This window comes from Ochotona curzoniae, unplaced genomic scaffold, assembly GCF_017591425.1.
Source record: "Ochotona curzoniae isolate NIBS_2020 unplaced genomic scaffold, NIBS_Ocur_1.0 contig_2855, whole genome shotgun sequence".
NCBI lineage: Eukaryota > Metazoa > Chordata > Mammalia > Lagomorpha > Ochotonidae > Ochotona > Ochotona curzoniae.
In genome coordinates, this window is record NW_024465615.1 from 58248 (window position 1) to 79586 (window position 21339).

The 21339-nt window shown below is 51.5% G+C and overlaps 1 protein-coding gene across 8 annotated transcripts in view; it reads right to left on the reverse strand.

The window, feature by feature from the left end:
* Window positions 1-21339, reverse strand: part of ERI3 (ERI1 exoribonuclease family member 3) — a 139040-nt gene that overhangs the window by 15063 nt on the left and 102638 nt on the right. For 6 of the 8 annotated variants that reach the window (XM_040977722.1, XM_040977721.1, XM_040977718.1 and 3 more), the window contains one exon: window positions 11959-12058. The exons of 1 other annotated variant lie outside the window; for it this stretch is intronic. In XM_040977722.1, the coding sequence (XP_040833656.1) occupies window positions 11959-12058 (100 nt within the window). Of the gene's footprint in view, window positions 1-11914; window positions 12059-21339 lie in introns of all 8 variants that reach the window. One more of the 8 variants, XM_040977717.1, reaches the window with a different exon arrangement.

Below are 21339 nucleotides of genomic sequence, written 5' to 3' on the forward strand. Positions count from 1 at the left end.
CCTGCCCTGGCACCCAGGGGTGGGCCAGGACCATCTCTACTAAACATAATTCACTTCAAACCAGTGCACTGTATTTACCATCCACCTTCACATGCCAAGACTCTGCACTGTGCTTTGAGGATACAAGCTGAACAAACAGACATAAACTCCTGCCCTCAGGGAACTTACAATCAATCTAGTGCAGAAGAAAGGCATTAAATAACTTTCAAGCAAGTCATTTCTTCATTAAGTGATTCAAAGTTACAAAGGGGGAGTGCAAGATACGGTGGCAAAATGCATGAAGGCGAGGGAGACAGGGCCAAGGATCAATGTCAGGGGAGGGATTCCCAAAGGAGCAATCTTTGAGCTGAGCACTGAAGGAAGAACAGGTGTTGACCTGGTCAGGGGGTGTAAACCACGTGGGACAGTAAATCAGAGGTAAAAGCAGCAGGGGTGGAAGCAGATGTGAGCCCAGAGACAGGAACCCAAGCCAATAAGACTTGGCCTGGGGACCCCTCCTGCCTCCAGGACCGCACTCCAGCCCACAGTCTTTCTTGACACATGTCCTCTTGACACCCAACATCAACACACACTCAGCACTTCTGCTGACTTGAGGTGCTTACAGCCTTTTGAGGCTCTCCTGGGGACAGGGCCCACCTTCTCCAAGGAATCTTTAGGTCTCAGTTGCCCTCTGGCTCACTCTTGAGGAGATCAAGGTCACCAATCCACCCCACCGCCCCCATTGCTCAGGGAACTGAGTTGAGTACAAGCCTGTGAGCTTAAGTGCAGCCTGGATGGACCTCTCAGCAGCCCCGAAGGCTCAGGTATTCCCACGGAAAACAAGGGCAGGTATCTGACTACTTGTCCCCAGGGTGAGACCTGGCACAGGGCTGCAAAAACCAATGTGCTTCAGCCAATAGTGCTTACCTCCTGGAAAGCCTCAGCTCCTAGAAGACCTCAGCAAACATTTCCCCAGTAAATGAATAAAGGGAATGCCCCAGCATTTAACATGAAGATCCGCCCTCACCTCCAACACACACTTCCATCAGACACATTTCTAGAGATTAGACAAGGAGCTAACAGGTGCTTGGGGTTTTACAGTGCTGTTTTCAGCAAACCTGAGTCAGGAGCCGTCATCACCCTACCTTAGAGGGCAAGACACAGAGGTCTAGGATAGTGAGCGGAGTGCCTAGCACCACCCCATCTGGAAGGGATGAGCTGTAGTTGGGAGAAGACTGCTGCATCCAGACTCCAGCATACTGGGAGTTATGCCTCCTCTGCAGGAATTTCCCTAACCATCTCCCTTGATGATTCCTGGGGTCCTGCCTCCACTCCCTATAACGATCCCCAAAGGCACCCAGTTCATGAACCAAAGGCAGCTCTGCCAGGGCAAAGGCCTCCTTGTGCACATGCTCAGGATTTATAATTCTATCCAAAGTGGCCACTTTGAAAATCCATATGTCTCCAGGCTCCATGTACATCATGATGTCAAGTGCTGGAGCACAGGCATCCATCAGTGGCCCCCAATGCCACGTCTGTCAGCCCCCACACTGGATCCCACTGTGGGCCTCTCCAGGGCTCTTGGCCGCTCTGGCAGCACTTCCTTGCCCTATGTGAAAGCTCCCCCTGGCTCTGGCCTTCAGACTCACCTGAGAGCCCTGCCCCATCCCTGCCCCCAATACACACTTTGCCCTACTGGATCCCTGATTTCCTTCCTTGGATCTAGGCAGCCAGCACGGAGGCAGCCTCAATAACTTGCTAACATGCTGCCCATGCTGTTCTTAAAAATTTATGACTGTGCAACATGAAAAATCCGGCTGAGGAGCCATCATTAGCAGTGCTGCCTCCCTCCCCCACAAGAGCTGCCCTCGTAAATTGAGATTTATGGCTGTGGCAGGCGGGGCGGGGGCGTGTGTAGGCAATGAGGATGCTGAGGGGGAGACAGGGAGAAACCAATGAGGCAGCGGTGGGGCGAGGGCTGCCCCCCTGCGGCAGCTCCAGCACATCACAGGCTGCTGTGAGGATGCTGAGAGTAAGGCCTGGCCTGGGTGTCTGTAGGACCTGCATGACACCAGGACTGGACGGAGAGGGGCTGAAGCTAACTTCTGGCCCACGAGGTGAGTAAGACCAGACTTGGAGGGCCCAGGTGCCAAGCAAAGGGCTCTTAGTAGCAAGGCTTAGGAGGGACGAGCATCAGACCCAGGGAGGAAATCGTTCCTGGCTGGGATCACAAGTCCTGGGCAGCCCCAGCTTTTCCAACTGGAAACACCTGGATTGACTGGTATCCCAACCAGATAGAGAGGCTGGGAGGAAAAAGGGTGCTTGGGGACTGCCCATTTGTTGCCTTCTATAGTGAGAAGGGCGCGTGAGCAGAACATTACAGGCCGAAGTGTGGGGCTGGACAAAGTCACACAGATTCCCCCCACTGAGGCCAGCCCAGAGCTGAAAAGGAGAAGATGCTACTGCTGCTCTCCCCTGCAGGCCCTCCCGATCACCTACCCTCCGCCTCCTCCCCTGCTCACTTAGCCCTGTCAGTGAGGCCATTATGAAATTGGGGTTTCATTTACAGACTAATTAAACATTACAGCTTGTTCACAATTACAACGCTGGGATGAGGGAGTAACTAATTACGGAAGAAATGAGCTAACATTTATCTCTGCTCCCACCTCCCTCTCCCCACTGCCCCCCCCAATCTGCCTTCCTCCAACTCTGGTCAGTAACAGTTCTCTAGGCTTATTTCCTAGGGTGGGGAACTGGATGGCTCTGGTGGCCTAACAGCCTGCAAGCAAGTTTTGACTGCTATTCCCAGGTCTCCTGGGGGGTGGGGCTTAGCTTCCATGACTCTGTAGCAGGCACCCGAGAGTTTTTGTCTAAGACCCGAGGCTGTAAATATGGGGCACTGGGATGGTGTGTGTGGCTATACCACGGGGATGAGGGGTGTTCTGCCATAGGTGTATGTGTATGAGAGAGAGACGGTGCTGTGAGGTTCAGGAATTTTTATATTGTCTGACTGGAGGTGCTGTGTGTGTGTGAAAGGGAGGGAGGAAGGGAGGGAGAGGGAGGGAGGGAGAGAGAAAGGAAGTGAGGGAGGGAGAGAAAGGGAGGGAGGGAGAGGGAGGGAGGGAGGGAGGGAGACAGAGGGAGGGAGAGGGAGGGAGGGAGGGAGGGAGACAGAGGGAGGGAGGGAGACGGAGGGAGGGACAGACAGTACTGTGAGGGCTCAGAAACTTTTATCTTGTGGGACACGGCTGGGAGTTGACTGCTGCAGATGCCTATTTGCACGATGGTGGGTTAGGCATGAACTATGCCCTCCACCCTACCTCCAGGACAGGAAAGGGCTAAGAGACCCCAGGTGATGGTCAAAGCAGTCCCAAGGATCCACACTCTTGCTGGCGGCCCCCTTCACTCTTCTGCCTCAGAAGCAAGTGAGAGGCAGGGTCTCTGCCTTGGGGTTCAGCTGCCTGCCTGGGCCTGAGCCCAAGGAGCCTCCTGAGGGCTTGGGGTGCCCCCTGTTGGCAGGAGTCCTGGGGTCTGGCTGGCCTGCCACAGGGTTTAATAATAGTAACAGTGAGCACAAGCGCTCCCATCCTTCCTGCCTTTGGGCAGAAGAAGAAAGGAAAAAGGAGGGAGAGGAGGGAGAGGAGGGAGCCAGCTGAAGGGAGGCTTTGAGGCCTCAGAACTCACATCAAACGGCCGGATCTGGGCCTAATTGTCTGACCCCTGCCCCTGCCTTCAATCAGCTCTGCGGCTCCTGCCCGCCCCTTGCCTAACTAGCAGCCATGTTCTCCTCATTAGGACAAGCTCCCCTTGCACACGTGTCCCCGGACATGTCCCCAGCACTCTGAGCTCCCAACCCTGCCTGGTGGGAGGGTACGATTTCAGAAGGGCCCCCGGGCCAGCCATCCCCTCAGTTCCCACAGTTGGCTGGCCTGGGCTGCATCAGGTCCTCTCCCCGAGCTACAGCGGATGGGCACTACGTGCTGTGTTCTCCTGGGCTGGCTCAGCTACTGGGTGCATTCTGTCCTCTGTGTGTCCTTCCTGCTAGAGCTCAACTGTGGCAGACACATGCTCCTGAAGGTATGGCCTATTTGGACTGCTGTCTCCTTTGGACTAGCTTAGCACGAGTGGGGGACCTGAGTCTGTGTTCAGTCTGGCAGATGAAGGAACTAGTCTGCCTACTGGACAAGGTTAGCTCACTTCAGTAACACACTGAGAATCAGGGGGAGGTGGCAGGGCAGAGAAGCCAGGGCCAATCCCAGGCCAGGAGAGAGCTGTGTCTAAATTCTGAGTTTCTAGGGGCAGATGTGGTATAGGGGGCCAAGCTGCTATATGGGATGTCCACATTCCATGTCCAAGTGCCTGGGTTAAGGCCCAGTAATTCTGCATAGCGAATCCAGCTCCTTGCTGGATTGTACCTAAGTACTTGGGCCCTGCAACCACAGGGGAGATGGAGTTCCTGGCTCCTGGCTTCAGCCTTGTCCAGCTACTGTAGCCATTTGGGGAATGAACCAACAGATGGGAGATCTCTGTTTCATTTTTTCTTTGCACCACTCTGCATTTTCAAATAAACAAATATATCTGTATATTTAAAATTCCTTTTTTTTTTTTCCCTACTTCCCTCTTACGTAGCTTGAGTGGCAACCTTCCTATTTCCTCACATGCTGTAAAGATGACAGCCCAGGTATCATACCCGGCAGAAGCACAAGCTGTAACATGCCGCTGGTGTGATCCATACCATACCAACACATTCCCTATGTCTCGGGCCCACGATGCACAGCTGGTCTGGTTCCTAATGAGCAGTGCCCAGGATGGGAGGAGCTATGAGAAAGGGTCCAGACCTTGTGGAAGAACAGGAGCAGTCCAAAAGGATACAGTTAACACCAGCAGCAGAAACATCTATGTTGCAGCTAAAACATTATCACAGAGGGAACACCAGGGGGCAGTGGGTCAGATGAGGCAGGGTGGCAGTGTGGCCCAGAGCCACTGAGGGTCCTGTGGGCATCAGAGGCCTGCGACAAGGACTGCTGTGATCACCACAGCAGTGACAGCTGTCTGCAGTGCTCTGGGGACTCAATCTCAGGATGCCAAATCCATGCAGGATCTGGGGCTTGGGGGATGGTCTTGCCTGGGCCCTGACATTGTCTCTCACCTTAAACCGGTCGTAATGACTTGCAAATATTGATGAAAACACAAACTACAGAGATTGTGTTTTTCGGGGAGTGAAGGTGGGGAGAGGGATAAGGAGGAAAATAAACTGAAATGAAGTCCAGTTATCTCCCATCTGTGGCTGCTCCTAATCCCCAGGCCCAAAGGAATCCAATGCAGCCCCTTATCTGCCCTGTCAATCACTCAATCACCGCCCAGCGCTTGGTGGGCACCGCACGCCCTCACATACACTCAAACACATGCTCACACATGCACACACACGCACACACTCACTCCACTGACTCTTGCTCCAACACTCCCACCCACCCCCCAGCCCATTACTCCTCTGAGTAAGAGCAGCCAGCACGCGGGTCCTGCCAGATGGATGCAATTTGCATAATATCAGCAGCGGAGGCTGCAAGATCACCAGGGGTCAGGGCGCTGACATCCCCGCACAGTCTATCTGCAAGTGCTAATTTGGCCGGCATTGATCTGTCTTTCTGATTTCTTTGTCATTTACGTCTGCGATGGCTTGACAGGAGATACAGAGAGAGACAAGGGGAGGCCAGGCTGGGGTCCAGGGCTAGGAAGGTATGGAAACAAAGATTGTACTTCCTAAGACATTACACACAAAATGCATATCCACATATATGCATTAGAACTTTCCTCTATCCATCTATCGACTTGTCCTTCCACCTGTCCGTTCTTCCATCCATGGCTGCTACTGACAATTAGAACCTGGTGTGTGGGAGAAGCCACTTCTGCCTTTCCTGGGACTTCAAGGGGTCAGCTCAGGGAAGAAGGAATGCTGTTCAGGTGGGTGAGTGGAACTGCTGCTGGCGCCAGCGTTGTCCTTTCTCATGGCTATCCACCCCCGGCTCCTTGCGTTCTCAGGAGTACACAAAAAAGAATGCATTGGGAGGGGGTTCATGTTGCTAAGGACACTCCAGCCATGGTCTCCGCCCAAGCCCAAAAGGCATCCAGGCTGACTCCAACTCTCCCAGCTCTGAAGGTGACCAAAGTTGGCGGGAGGGGGTAAGACCCGTCTCTGGGACAGATGGAAAGGGGTACATCAAAGTGTGCAAGGGACCATGTGGCAACACCTCATCAACCTCGGGTCATCTGAAGGCCGGACACTGGGCTCTGGCAGATTCCAAAGCTCGTTAGCTGAGCCAGAAAGCCCCATACGATACCAGAGACCTGATATTCTCCCCTGTCTCAGGCCAAGGGGTGTTCAGCACAAGGAAGTGGACACTGTTGGGCTAGGAGGTAGGGAGGGCGGCTGCACCTCATGGAAGTGGCAAGCCTTCTGCAGAGAAGTGAACAGGACCACTGGAGCAAGCCCTGCAGCAAGGTCTCGGCCCGCCCTCCCGCAGGCCACAGTGGCTGTGTCTTGGTACCACCTCCTTTCCCTTGCCTATGGTAGCAGAAACAGGGTGATCAGAAGGAACTCCCTGCTGGGCAAGAGGGGGGCTGGCATTCGGTGTGTGCTAATCCCGGGCCTGAGGTCTTCAGAGGGACCCGGGAAACTTCAAGGAGAGAAAGGCAAAGCTGTAGTGTAGACGAGCTCATTAGCCAGCACCCCCCACTCCCCCACGAGCAGGAGGGCGGGCGGCCCAGTGAGCTGGCGGCAGAGGCGGCAGAGAAAAGGCTGTCACTGTCCTTTCTTCCTTTTGGTACAAGCGTCTCCCTGAGCCGCCGATTCTCCCGCAGTGACACCTCTCACGGTCACTAATGAGATCCGTGTCACAGAGCTAATGCGTTCTGACTGGACTCTTGATAGACACCCCACTCTTTGAGGGGAGACCACAGGTTAGTGCTGCCCCCTGGGGGGGCAGGCTCCCACCCTGCCACCTGTCAGCTGGGCGCTCATGCCACATGATGCTGAACAGTAAGCACTTGGCCTCCAGCCCCACCCCTACCCAGCAGCTTCAGCATTATCCTCCCCAGTCTAGAGCAGAGGGGCTAGGCTCCAGGGCCACGCCCCAGGGCAGGACCGACCACCCAGCCAGGCATGAGGAAGGATTCCAGTTATACTCCCAGCTGGCTAAATGTAGCAGTCTCCAGGGCCTCCATGTCACAATTACAAGTAAGGTTTTATTGACATTTCCCCGTGCAGATTTCCAGAAAGAAGGCCATGAGGCTCTGGGCCTGCCTTCAGAGTGCCTCACTGTGTAAGGCCTAGTCATCATCTCTGATGTGTTCTGTACACTCCTACTGGGAAGACGGGGATCTGTCAGGATGTAGAGGAGGCGGTGTCTGGGGGACAGGCAGGATTTTCTTGAGCCAGGAGGTGGAAAGCAAACAAAAATTCCAGGCACCACTGAGTGCCCATGCTGTGGTTTCAGGGCAAGAACATTATGCCTCCCTTCCTCTCCCAGCCTGCACCTTCTGGAGCTTGGCTGAGGCTTGTGTGTTCCACAGGATTTGGGGGAAAAGGGCATTTGCGTTCTTGCGTAGTGTGGCTGATGGCAGCACAAATCTGGACTCCAAAAATTGCTTTGGCATCCCCATAACAGTAAGAACACAGGCTGTGCGTTCAGACAGACTTAGGTTAGAATCTTGTCCCTCCCATGAACCGGCTCTATGACCTTAGAAAAGTCACTTAACTAAGTATCAGCTTCCTCATTTCCTAAATGGGAGTGACGGTGCCTGCCTGCACAGAACATTTCTTGCTGCAGTCAAAGGAGGACCATTCAGCAGACCTTGTGGCTGCAGCCAGAGCTCTTGGAACAAACCAAAGATGTGGACAAACTCCAGTGGTAGCCTAAGAAATCAGCTACTCTCATCTATTCCCCGCTGCTTTATTCACCTGGTGTCCCAGGACGATTCCACCGTGACAGCAGGGAGTCACACTGGCGAGTCTGACAGCCTCCTTATCCAAACTCCAGCCATTCTTGAACCTTCCCTCTCCTTTAGTTCCCAGGGCCAAGCTCATGATCCCACCTGCCAGCTTTGTGGGGCAGGGTACTGTGTCTGACATCTTTATGAACACTTTCTAGCACCTGTCACAGTTTTTGACATACAGCAGGTGTAAAGAAAACACTGAATAAGAGGTCCCTTGCTTCTACTTCTAAAACCACTGCCCCAGGCTCTTCCTTAACTATTTGTCTCTTGCTTACCTTACTGAATATCCCCCTGCTGGCCGGTCTGCAGTTTCTCTCCATTACCTTTTTGGATAAACCATCAGGATGCTCTGACCAAGTCACTGCCCGTTCCCAATCACTCCTGTGGCTCCCCCTTGCCCAGGCCCCTGTCCCTTGCCTCTCTTTTCTTAACTGCCTTTTTGCCCCATACCATACTGTCACCACAACTCTCCTGCAAGCCTTCTTTTAGACCAATGCAGGCATGTGAGAGAATCAAGCAGACCTTGGAGATAGCTAAGAGGTGGGGTGTGCAGAGCCCTGGCACAGCATCACCCAGTGCTGCTTCACCCCACCCCCCAATATACATACCACTCCCCACTCAAGGCTGGCAGCTCCTCACACAGTTAATTAGCACCATGTCACTGAGGACCAGCCTGAGTGGCCAGTGACAGAAGCTGACCCTTGACCCCAGGGCTGGAAAGCAGTCCACATCAAACTCTTACAGCGCGACCCTTTTAGCACGCACAGTAACTCGGGGCACCGCCAGCTGAAGCTCATTAAAGCTGTCTCTTTGGCGCGAGGGCCATTAACCTCACCGCTCAAAACTCATGCCTTCCCTCCCTGCCTCTCTCAGCCCAATTAATGCCCTGTATCCTCCCTCCCTGCCAAGCACCCTCACCCACACCTCAGAGCCAGCCAGGAGCTGGCAGGGCAGCCCTCTTCATTGGGAAACTACAAAGACCAAGTGCCTGGAGAGCCCCTAGAGTTGGCAAGGACACAGACAGGGCACTTCTAGGCACCCAATCAATGCAGACCCTGCAAAGGCCCTTCAGCCTTCACTTGGGGGGACTCGCTGGACCCTCGCACAAGCCCTGAAAGGCAAGTAGCACTACCCTTTGCTTAAGGTCATAGGGTTGTGGGTGGTATAGCCAGAACACCTGTCCAAAGCCCTCACTGCCCCATCACTCAGGGCCATGGGCTGGTCCCAAGTGTCTACCTGAAGGGAGAAACCTATGAAGATGAGAGGGATGGCTCAGGGCCAATAAGGACGAGCAGGGAGGCACCACTCAGTCTCAAGGGGCAGCAACAAGTGGGGCCAGAGAACCCCTTCTACTCACTAACACAACCTGAGTCAGACACACAGAAGCAAGACCCCCAGTTTAAGGCCACGTGGGGTTTACTTACATGGTCCTACCAGCTGGCCTCCCACCCAGAAAGATGCAATTACTGCAGCTACTTCTCATGGGCAAGTCCTCGCTTTCTGGCCTTTCCTTTCCCATCACTCTTTCATGAATTCATTTACTCTCCCATTCTTTAATCCATTCATAAGCATTTACTTATGCCTACAAAGAACTAGTTTTGGGAGCACAAATGACCTTACAGGTTGTGAACCAGAACTCTGATCATGTTATTCTCACACAGGCTTCCTGTAGCTCCTCTAAACCCCAGGACAAACCAACCAACTCCACACCCTTATCCAAACACTCAGAATCTTACTTATCCCACCTTTTATTTTCCTTTTTTTTTTTTTAGTCTAATGGCTAAAGTTCTTGCACATGCCCGGGATCCCATTCATACCCCAGCAGCCCAGCTTGCCATCCAGCTCCCTGCCTGTGGCCTGGGAAAGCAGTCGAGGACAGCCCAAAGTCTTGGGACCCTGTGCCCGCGTGGGAGACCCAGAGGAAGTGATCCAGAGGAAGCTCTTGGCACCTGGTTTCATATTGGCTCAGCTCCGGCAATTGCAGCCACTTGGGGAGTGAATCAACAGATGGAAAATCTTCTTTGTCTCTCCTCCTCTCTGTATATCTGCTTTTCCAATAAAAATAAATATTTTTAAAAATCTATTTATTTTGAAAGGCAGAGTTACGGAGAGGGAGCAGGAGTGAGAAAGCAAATGGGGAGGGAGAAAGGGGGAGAGAGAAAGGGTGAGAATGAATTACTTTTAATCTGCTAGATCATTCCCCAAATGATTTCAACAGCCAGGGCTGGGCCAATCTAAAGCCAGAAGCCAGAAGCCAAGAGCCAGGAGCCTGAACTCTATCCAGGTCTGCCTTGTGTGTGGCCTAGTCCCCTGCTTGAGGGTGCCCTCTGTTGCTTTCCCAGGCCTATCAGTGCAGAGCTGGATCAGGAGTGGAGCAGATGGTCTTCAAACTGACACCCATACGGGATGTGGTGATAGGCAGTGGCTTTATCCACTACATCACACTACCTGCCCCTACTCCCTTTATTTTTCTAGCTGCTCCCTAATCCAGAGATTTAAGCATGTCCTTTCAACATACTGGGTTTTCTCATGCTCCAGGCCTTTGTACATAGTTCTCCTAGGCGGGACACCCTTCTCTCACTTTTCTGCTTTGGATACTCTCATTCCTCTTTCAAGGATTCCCAACTCAATTACCCTATTCTTGAGGAAACTTCCTGCCAATCTCTCAGGACACCATCATGCTAGGTTTGGTATCTTCCCTATACTGCAAGCAAAACTTTCTACAGGAAGGAAGAGCAGTTGCTCCCAGTTATTCTGGCCTACTGGGTGCTTCCTCTTTTCCTGGGGGCCCCAAAAGAGCCTCAGGCTGCCCCAGTTAGAAAGATATGGGGCAGGAGTCAGTGAGGTATCAACAGAGAAGTAGATGCCACCTTGACAACTGAGGATGGAATAAAAAACCTCCCTTGGGGCAACCAGAGGTTCTGTCACAGCCCTCAGGACCGCCTGCCGCCAGCACCTACTGTGGCATTGGCTCCTAGGATGTGAGCTTCCTGAAGCTGGAACCTTGTTCAGGTTGCTCAGCTCTGGCGGGGGTCCAGAGATGCTCTGTGGCACAGATGACGGGGCTGGTCCTACAGTCTCTCCACAATGACAGCCCTGCAAAGGCACACAGCTTGTGAAGAATGACCACTCAGAAGACCCAGTTCCTTCCCACTTGGAAGTACTCTGCTTCAAAGCAACTGTGTATACAGAAACTGATACTATTTCTGACAGAGCCAAGCACAGGCTGATGCCTACTACCACTGACATGCGTGTGCCTCCAGAACCACAAAGACGTACCACTACACACACACATAAATCCTTCAGACGGGCACCCTAGGGACACATTATACTCTCAGAAACAATGTTACAGACTTATCAGAAACCAGTAGTACCTCCAGTGGCCACTCTAGTTCCCTCCCAAGCAGGAATCCCCCTGAGGGTGTACCCCCACCTGGCACCCCAAGCAGCCCCTCCCAACCCAGACACCGCTCAATGGAAGCTGCTGCTCCTGCGGGGGAGTCAATACCCTATGGACACAGCCATCAGTCAGAAGGACCCCGACTAATTAAAAGCTGGTGAGGTTTAAATAATTCATCTCCTTAACTCCCATTGATCGTCCAGTTTAGTGGCCACAGACCAGAAACAATATTAAACAGCCTCCTTCAGCTCCACAGGGCAGTGGGGGGTGGGGTGGGGTGGTTAAAGCTGACATGTACCCACCCTCCTGAAGACACTGCCCCCTAGGGTTGCAGCCACTGAATCGGGAGATCCTGAATACAGGGCCACCTGTGTGTGACTCACCCAAAGCCTGGCTCTTAGCTTCCTGCAAAATGTTGTTTTGAGAAGTCCTTTCTGTTGGTCCAGTTTCCATAATGCCCTCCCCGAGCTATGGAGAGCCCTCCTGGAGCACTGAACAAGCCATGGAACCCTTCTGTGGGCCACAGCACTGGCGTATGTGGGCAGGGGACTGACCAAGTTGCCAGGGGGATATGCAGAGGAACTGACCAATGCCGCTGTGGGGCCGGCCTATGTGTTGCAGGCTAAGGCCCTTGTTCATGTCTAGAAGTCCGTTCTTGGGCCAGCAACCCATGGCGAAGCTGTAAGCCTGGAAGACAGAAGGCACAAGGCAAGAACAATTAACAGAGGCCCCAACCCCTGAACCAATCCCAAACCCCCATATCTCCCCACCAAGGGCTCACTCAGCTGCTTCAGGGTAGGGAAGGTCTCTTCCCCGGGTTCCCTTTTCAACAAGGCTCTCCTATCTTCTCCAGAGTTCTCTTTCCCCTGGGCTTCTTTCCAACTGGAGTGGCCCAGCCCTCACCAGGTGCCTCTCCAGTGAACTCCCAGTCAATAAGACCTTCCTTGCAAGGAGCAGTCCTGTACCTTCACCACTCTCCCCTCCTCAGACTCCTTTCAAGTGCTCCTGACTTGGCTCTGGCTCCTCAGTGCTGCTGACCACATCCACTGGTCTTGGGAATGACCTTGAAGACCAAGGATGCCAACTTCACTCCAAGGACAGGAATCCTGAAGCCGGAGCTGGCCAATGGCCTGCCACTGCCAATGGACACGCTGCTTTAGAATCCAAGCAAATCAGGCTGTGGGGAAGGCTCTGAGAGCCATGTAGAGGCTCAAACTGAGGCAGAGAGTAAGGTTACCTGGTCAACTCAACCAGCTGTGACAGGAGTGTGTGTGTGTGTGTGTGTGTGTGTGTGTGTGTGTGTGTGTGTTTGTGGTGGGGGGAGCAGATGCTCTGCTGAAGGTCAAGTGCTCACTTATGCATATTCAAAGCGGCCACCCATCGATCTGTACTTAATTGTTTTCCTGGGGTTGGGGAAGGAAGTGCCGGGGGCATCGATCTGCTCAGGTCCCCAGCACTCCTTTGCCCCGCTCTGTTTCCTACCCACGCCACCTGGCTGCCAGCAACCTCGTCAGCGGGACATGTGGCAGGACAGGGATAGTACCTCACCTTACAGGCATAACTAATCTGATGTCACAGATGGAAAGAGACCCAGCCAGACTGTAATGGCTACCAAGTGGCTAGATGGGATTTAATTCCTACTTAACTTGCCAACCAAGTCCTGGGTATCTACTGCATCTTGGTACCCAGCTCAGCCTTTAAACACCAACCATCCCCTCACTCCAGAAATGCCCCAATGCCGGGTGCCCTTCTTCCTGTGGCAGGAAGGCAAACAGCATGCAGGACAGTGGTCACTGGGAATGAAGTTTGAAGAAGTTTCCAGAAGTTGGATGGTGGGTCCAATGACAAAAACAAGGTAACTGCTACCCGTTATCAGACAGGCCACTGACCTGAACTGGGCAATGGAGGTTCTTCCCCACTACACACTCAGTTAGGGCCAGAAATAAAAGGCAGGAGGCTGGACACAGTCTATATCCCAGAGTACAGTGGCTGGGCAGAGGACCAATAGTACCCATCCTTTCCAGGGGCAAGAACCCACGTTCCAGCCCCACGAGTGCTGAGGCCAACGGTCAGTGCGCTTAAACCTCAGCACACTCCAAAGTCATTTTCCTGGGCTACAGAAGTACCATAGCCAAGTGTCCCACTCCACTTTTTTCTACACTTTCCCAGGCCACAGCTGTACCCACAAATCAGGGGCTGACTGTGAGGCTCAAGTGCAGGGTGGGAGGACACTGGCACACAGCCAGGGGCACGGGCAGCAAGGAGAAGCAGCCAGTGGGCGGTGCACAGCTGGAGGAGCTGCTGAGCACGGCCAGGGCCAGAGCTGGAGCGCAGTGGGCCAGAGAGCAGCGGCGGGCGCCTTTCAAGTACTTTAAAATCACTTACAAAGGCCGGATTAAACGATCAGAAATTCCATTTAATAGGACAAATAAAGAAATAACAATCTACTCTATCAGCCTGGAGAAGGCAAGCTGGATGGGTTTTTTTCCCCCCTCTAAAAAGGAAAAAGGGAAGGAAGGGGGAAAAAGAAGGATAATGTGTGTTTACTCAAGCAAAGAAAAAAATATTTAAGTGATGTCGGGGAGAAGATTGCAGTAACTAGTGAAGAATAACATCGTCTACTTTGCTGTCAAATCACAGCCGAATTTCAGTAATAGATTCTCGGCTGACACTCAATTCAATTCGAAGGTGATCCTGCTTTATCCCAGCCCATCAAATATTAAACACTTGCATTAGCAGGTGCTGCCGCTTCCCGGCTTAGAGTGGCGGGCGGGCGGCAGGGCTGCGGAGGCTCCTCCACTCTGCCGGCGGCTCAGGGACAGGGCAGCTCAACGTTATCTGCACGTCATCCCCAGTCTTATCGCTGCTAAGCGGGAAGACCACTTCAGATAACATTAGACGCTTGCCCCGCTGCGTCACCATGATTAGATTATCGTTATAATTGTGACTCCCCAAGATCTTCTATTACACACTGGGATATGTGGAAGGGGAATGGAGGACATCAGAGTCCAGGAGAGCCAGGCTAGGCCAGGGTAAGCATGAGCCCCAGGCTGGAGAGCAGGGGTACCCCGCCTGACGGATGCCTTTCAGGAAGGGCAGTCTAGCTTGTCAGCACGAGGTTGAGATGAATTGGCGTCTCTGCTGCGGCTGCGGGTGTCATGCCGCACGGTTTCATATTCCCAGATAAGACGAGATAACCAATTGCTGCTGTGACATGGCCTCATCCAGCACCTCCTTGGGGGCATGGGGCGGGGGAGGGGGGCGGCATGTGCACATGGGTCTGCCAAGCTCCTAATAAGAGGGATTTAATTTTTACAAATGCTGCTTCCAGCGGGGCTTTCGCATCCCAGCCAAAGTCCAAAATGATATTAAAACCGGTTAATTAAAACTGCTCTCCTTCAGCCTGGGCTCTCCTCCTGTTGCCCCTGCTGAGAACTCTGGCACGATTCTCCCAGGTACTGAATCCACGGTTTTGCAGAGCTGGAGCTTCAGATGGGGCCAGTCTCACAAAACTGCTGTAGGCATTGAGAGCAGGGTCTAGCACCCCAAGCTCCCCTTCAACTCCTGCCATCTCAGATAATCCACAGACACAGCCAGCAGCCACAGTCAGCAACCTGAGGAAACCAGGCCCTCTGACAGTCAGCCATCTGGGCTCTCCCCAGTGAGGTCGGTATGCTTGTATGTGGTGCCCCTCTGTATCTTTTTCCACATACCCTTAGCCCCAGCACTCACTTCTACAGTTCCTCCTCCTTGTCTCCACATATGTGCATCTAGAGCAGCTTGGCAACAATATATACCCACATACCCATACATACATTGGTCCCTCCTTTAGGGGCCTCTGCCCATCCTGGCCCTCCTGGCTCCCCACAGATATCCTCCTTGGGAGATGACATCTGTCTACAAACCTTAATAGAGGCAATCCTGGAGACCAGCTCAGGGTAAGGTGATAGGGGCTAAGTCAAAGATTAGCTGAGAGGCCAACGCTGACACTCAGGTACTCATCAGAGTAGGAGGACAGGACCACCCACAGAGGATGGGAAAACAAGCAGTTCCACATAGTGCTGCAGGTGGCTAGGGAAGCTTCCTGGAGGGCCTGGAGGGTTTGTGAGATGACAGAGGGAGACAATATTCCAGATAGAGATACAGCAAAGACAAAGGAGAAAACACACAGAGCTTGGGTGTGGCTAAGTGACATCCTGATGCTCTGCATGGCAGCAGCAACCTGAGTCTCCAGGGCCTCAAGTCCACTCTTTACCCACCTCCTCCTTCATTCCTACCAGCCCAAGGGGGAAGGGGAAAGGGGCCTGGATTTTTTTTTTTCTAACCTAGAGCTGCGTGGGGCAGGAATCTACTTTCACAGTCCTTTCCCCACGAATGTGGCTTCCGAATTCTCTGGGAGCCACTTTTCCAGTGGCATTTCTCAGCTCTCAGGGCCCCCTTCCTAATGGGGCACAGTTGGCAGCTAAACCCTGGTAAGGCTAACCTGGCAAGAGGGTGGGGCAGGTGCAAGGAGAAGTGAGGAGCTCCTGAGTCCTGTCCAGGGCAGGTCCTGATGCTGAGCCACAGGGACAGGTGGAGTTGGCAGAAAAGATACTGGGTCTACCAACCCGGCCTGGCTCAGCTCAGTGCCAGGCAGGCACGCACACTTCCCTTCCCCTGGGCAGCTGTAATTTCCATGCGCGGGGAAGCAGGTGCCGAGCTGCTCCCGGCTGGCTCTCCCCTCTCGTGGCTCTGCCCGCCTTGGCTGCTGCCCCATTAGCTTAGTGGCCAGCCATCTGCGACGGGCCTGCCGCACAACCCTGCTGTAGGCGCGGCGGGTGGCCCCCTGTGTAACAGGGAGATTTGCCATTAGCGCCTTTAATATTCTGACACCTCAGCACAGCCTGCTATTACATGCAAACGCTGATCGCCCTGTGAAATTACATTGCTGGGCCCGCGAAATGGAATCGTGTATAATCAGCCTCCTCCATGCACTGTCAGTCCCATCACAAACACGGCGCCCGGCGGCTTACGGGGGCTTAGCAGCTGCGACAAGTGTATTGGGTTTAATAGATGAAGTAGCCCTCGTCGGCAGCAGCATCAGATCCTTCAAAGAGCAAAGAGGCCCTAGCAGCTGCTGTGGTGTCTCAGCCCACCCATGTACTACCTATCAGGGCGCTGAGCGCATGTGGTGACATGGAGTGTGCAGGGTGGTGGTTGGGCTAAAGGACTAGAATGCAGCTCACACTGCAGGCAGAAGTACAGACTGCTCAGTAACTTTCAGAAAAGCAAGAGCTTCAGAGCCAGTCCCAGCACATCCAGCCTATGCAGCCTCCCCATGAGGTGGGGCAGAACAACTACAACTCGGTGGTCCCAAGGCTGATGGGTCACTTCCCCGGACTAGGAACCATATCAAACACCTGCCATTTCCATAGTGCCCAACAGAGGAGACGCTGTAGAAGTGATACTCCAATACTCTTGATAATAGGCGGGGGGGGAGTCTGACAGACATTTACACTGCTTAACTTTTTACTCAACTGACACTTCTGTAGCTAGAGTACCAAGTATCTAGGTTACAACTAATACTAGGAGGGCATATGCCACATGTACCTAGAACATACCCAGTAGTCCAGACCTCCTAAAAGACAGTATGCTCAGGACTCAGGAGTCACACATATCAGGATTTGATTTCTAGTTCTGCCAGCTATTAGCACTATAATTTCGAATGAACTATTAAACCTCTTTGAACCTCAGTTTCTTGTACTACAAAATGGGATGGTAGTGCTTTCTCTCAGGTTTAAAGTCACTAGGAACACTTATCAAATATTTTCAGTTGCAATCACTTAAAATGTACATGTTGGAGGCCAATGCAATGGCTCAATTGGTTAATACTCCACCTGTAAGCACCAGCATCCCATTTGGACTCCAGTTCATATCCCAGCTGCTCCACTTCCCATCCAGCTCCCTGTTTGTGGCCTGGGAAAGCAGTGGAGGATGGCCCAAAGCCTTGGGACCCTGCATCCATGTGGAAGATCTGGAGGAAGTTCCTGGTTCCTGGTTTTTAATCAGTTCCGTTCTGGCCATTGTGCAAATTTGGAGAGTAAACCAGCAGATGAAAGATTTTTCTGTCTCCACTTTCTGTAAATCTGCCTTTCCAATAAAAATAAATCTTTAAAAAAACAAATGCACATTTTTACTTTCAGCATACTTATTCCCTCTCCTTCCCAAGTTCAGCCTAACACCAGTTTGGGGCTACGACACTGTCACTCACTGCACAGGCTCTTCTCACATGGGGACTCTGACATACCTGTAATCAAGTCAGAGAGCCTATGCCCCCTCCTCTGCCCTGGCACCTGGGGTGGACTTTGTGCCTATTTGAACTGACACTGTGCCACAGAGGTAATGGCTTCATGGCTATTGCAGAAATGCTCAGGAGGCTTTTGCTTCAATCACCATTAGTAACTGCCCTGGCATCTTGGCTGAATGAAGCAGCCATGCTGTGAGGCAGCCCAAATTAACCCACACAGAGAAGCCATGAAATAGGGTAAAGAGAGAGAGAGACAGATAGACATGGAACCAGCATTGTGGCATAGTGCCTCCTACAAGGCTGGTGGCCTATATCAGAGTGCCCTTGCAAATCCCAGCTACACTGCTTCTGAATCAGCTGTCTGCTCATGTACATGGAAAAGAAGTAGAAGATGGCCTAAATGTTTTTGGGACCCTATCACCCATGTGGGAAACCCAGAAGAAATTCTTGGTTCCTATCCTTGGCCTGGCCTAGTTCAAATCATTGCAGTCATTTAGGAAGTAGTCAAGCAGAGAGATTTCTCTCTCTCTCTTTCTTGCTTGCTCTCTTTCTCTTATCCTCTCTTCATCCCTGTCACTCCTACTTTCAAATAAGCGGATCTCTTAAAAAGAAGAGAGAGATAATGTTCCAAGCACAGCTCCATTTGCTGTTTGACCACAACCACATGGGAATTCTGGGTCAGAACCACACAATCTTCTTGGATTCCTGACTCATGGAAACTATCAAAGATAACAGAATATCTATTGTTGTGTTAAGTCACTAAGTTTTGACATGTTGAGATGATTAGTGATACAGCAATACTAATAGAGAAACAGTACCCACAACTTTCTGATATACTCTGCAGACAGCTTCAAACTCTTCCCTACACGTCTAAACTACTCTTCCTCTCCCTCTAGGACTTCATTCCAAATCATCATCACTCTAGGACTCTTCTTATCTATAAGACGACATATCCATGAACCCTGTCTCTTCATTTTGTGCCTCCCTGTGCTCTAACAACCTCCCCCAAAGACTGCACCCATCTTTTCTACGACTACACCCTGGGGTCTTGTTATCACCCACAACTACACTCCCTCTGAAATCTTACCATAACAGATTTCTCTCTGTCACTTGCCTCCTATCCTTCCAGCTGCTGTACTATCTTTCCTTTGGTTTGTCTATTTCTGCCTTCAACTCCTTTTCGAAGCCTGCACCACTGAAAAGATCACCTCAGTGAGCGATTTCCCAAGTTTCTACTGCCCATTTATCCCGGTATACCACCCCTGAAGAACTTCAACCACAATTCTTTTTGCTACACGCTTAAAAGTTACTTAAGCAAAGCCAGAAAAAGTCACACTTTGGTGCTGATCACAACTCTTGGCGACTCTTACTGGTACCCAATCAACCTGTTCCCCACCTACTTCCACAAAGACAGTAACGGTGAATGGGCAGAACTCTTTCAACTGCTTGCCCTTCATTGAAGAGTACACCTGTATCCTTCCCCTACCTCCTCCTTCACCTCTCCTGTTCTAACAGGGAGGCAGGGAATATTTCACTTCTTGTCTAAGGCCAATCCCACACATGTGCTTCATATCATCCTTCTCCTACTTCCTCAGGCTACCTCTAGTCTCTCCTTTCTCTAGTTTTTTTTTTTTTAAAGACTTATTTATTTTTATTTGTAAGGTCAATTTACAGAAAGAGAAGGAGAGATAGAAGACAGAGACTGGGATCTTCTATTGGCTCATTCCTCAAATGGTTGTAACAGCCAGAGCTGGGCTGGTCTAAAGCCAAGGGCCTGGAACTTCTTCCAGGTTTCCCATGTGGGTGCAAGGACTTGGGCCATCCTTTGCTGCTTTCCTGAGCCAGTAGCAGGAAGCTAGATCAGAAACGGAACAGCTGGGACTTGATCTGATGCTCATATGGGATGCTGCTGCTGCTGCCACAGGCAGAGGCTTAGCCTGTGACACTGCTGCCTCCTTTATTATCTTTACATAACTTCTTTGGGTTTCAATTTTCTCTACCTGTCCTTTAAGTTTGATGTGATGATTAAAGATGTTACCATATATGAAGTGCTTAAAACTGTGCCTAGTCCCTTGAAAGTTATAGAAGTATTAGATTATTTTAAAGCCCTCATTCACATCTCTTAATTTATTGCTTGCTTTCTTCCAGCTCCCCAACATGGGTGCAGGGGCCCAGGTACTTGGGTCATCCTCCACTGTTCTTCTCAGGCACATGAGCATAGAGCCATATGGGAAAAGCAGTAGTTTCAACTTGAACCAGGGCCCAAACGGGAGGCTGGTGCTTGCAGTGGATTAGTCAATTAGCCAATCAGCCAATTGAGCCATCCTATCGACCCTGCATGCATATTAAGAGGCAAGTGTTTAGCCTAGTGGTTAAGGTGTCCGCATCTTACATCAGAATACATGGATTTGATTCCTGGTTCCAGCTCCTAACTCCAGTTTCTGTTCATGTAAATCATGGAAGAAAGCAGGTGACAAATTTAGTAATTGAGTTTCTGTCATGCAGAGGCCTACACTGCATTCCCAGCTCCCAGTCTCAGACTTAGCCAAGCCTCAGGTATTCGGGGCAAGAACAGGCAGAAGAGAGTACTTTCTGTCTCTTACATAAACAAATGACATTTATATATATATATATATATATATATATATCTTCTATTGTCTACCTAGCATTTTAACTTGGATTTCTTATCAGCACTTCATTCTCTGCATGTTTAAAACCCACTTCAACATCTCTTTAAACTTCTACTTCTCATAGGTTCCCACATCTCAGTGAAACCATTACTATCTACCCTGTCTACCAAGCCAGAAATGCGGGGGAGAAGGGTTGTCAACCTTGATTCTCTCCCCTTCCTTCCTGCCTAAGTCCCAGGACTACTGGTTAATGCTTCCGAGAATTTATCAGTCATTCTAGAAAGCAACTCCTAGAATGCCTTCTGCATTCTCCCATTCTGTGTTCCAATTTGAATATATTTTCCTTTCAACCCTCAAAAGTAACTTTTAGTACAGTCCTTCCTGAGCCATTTCTCCTTATATCCACCCACGCTCTGAACATATATCTGATTTTTTTTACAAACATGTGACCCCCTCTAAGGGAAGGGTTGTATCTACTGTGTCTGAACGGTCTCTACTAAGGTAGCAGAAGGAAAAGACATCTCTTTGGGTCACTTTTGCCAAGCAGAAGACCAAGTTTCCAGAACTCTTACTCCCACCAGTCCTACCCAGCCTCCTTCAGAAACCACTGCTGTTCATGCCTAGCGCAACAGCAATCTTTCCACAGCCAATCTTGGCAACCGGGGACTCAGCTTCTGTGTTCAGAAAGAAGAGACTGTTCTGCTTCTTTCTGAGCTCTTCAGCCAATGGGTAGCTCCCACAGAGGCAGTAGCAAAAGGATGGACAAGCAAGTAGCAAAAGGATGGATAAGCCAGTGCTCCTTAACCCCAGCTGGTAGTTGTGTTGTGTATGGTGTCCTCTGACTACCAACATACTTCAGGGGAATCTGAGCTGCCGCCACCTCTGTCCATCAAGAAACTTGGGTATGGCCAGGCGGCGTGGCCTAGTGGCTAAATCCTCACCTTGAACGCCCCGGGATCCCATATGGGCACCGGTTCTAATCCCGGCAGCTACACTTCCCATCCAGCTCCCTGCTTGTGGCCTGGGAAAGCAGTCAAGGACAACCCAAAGCT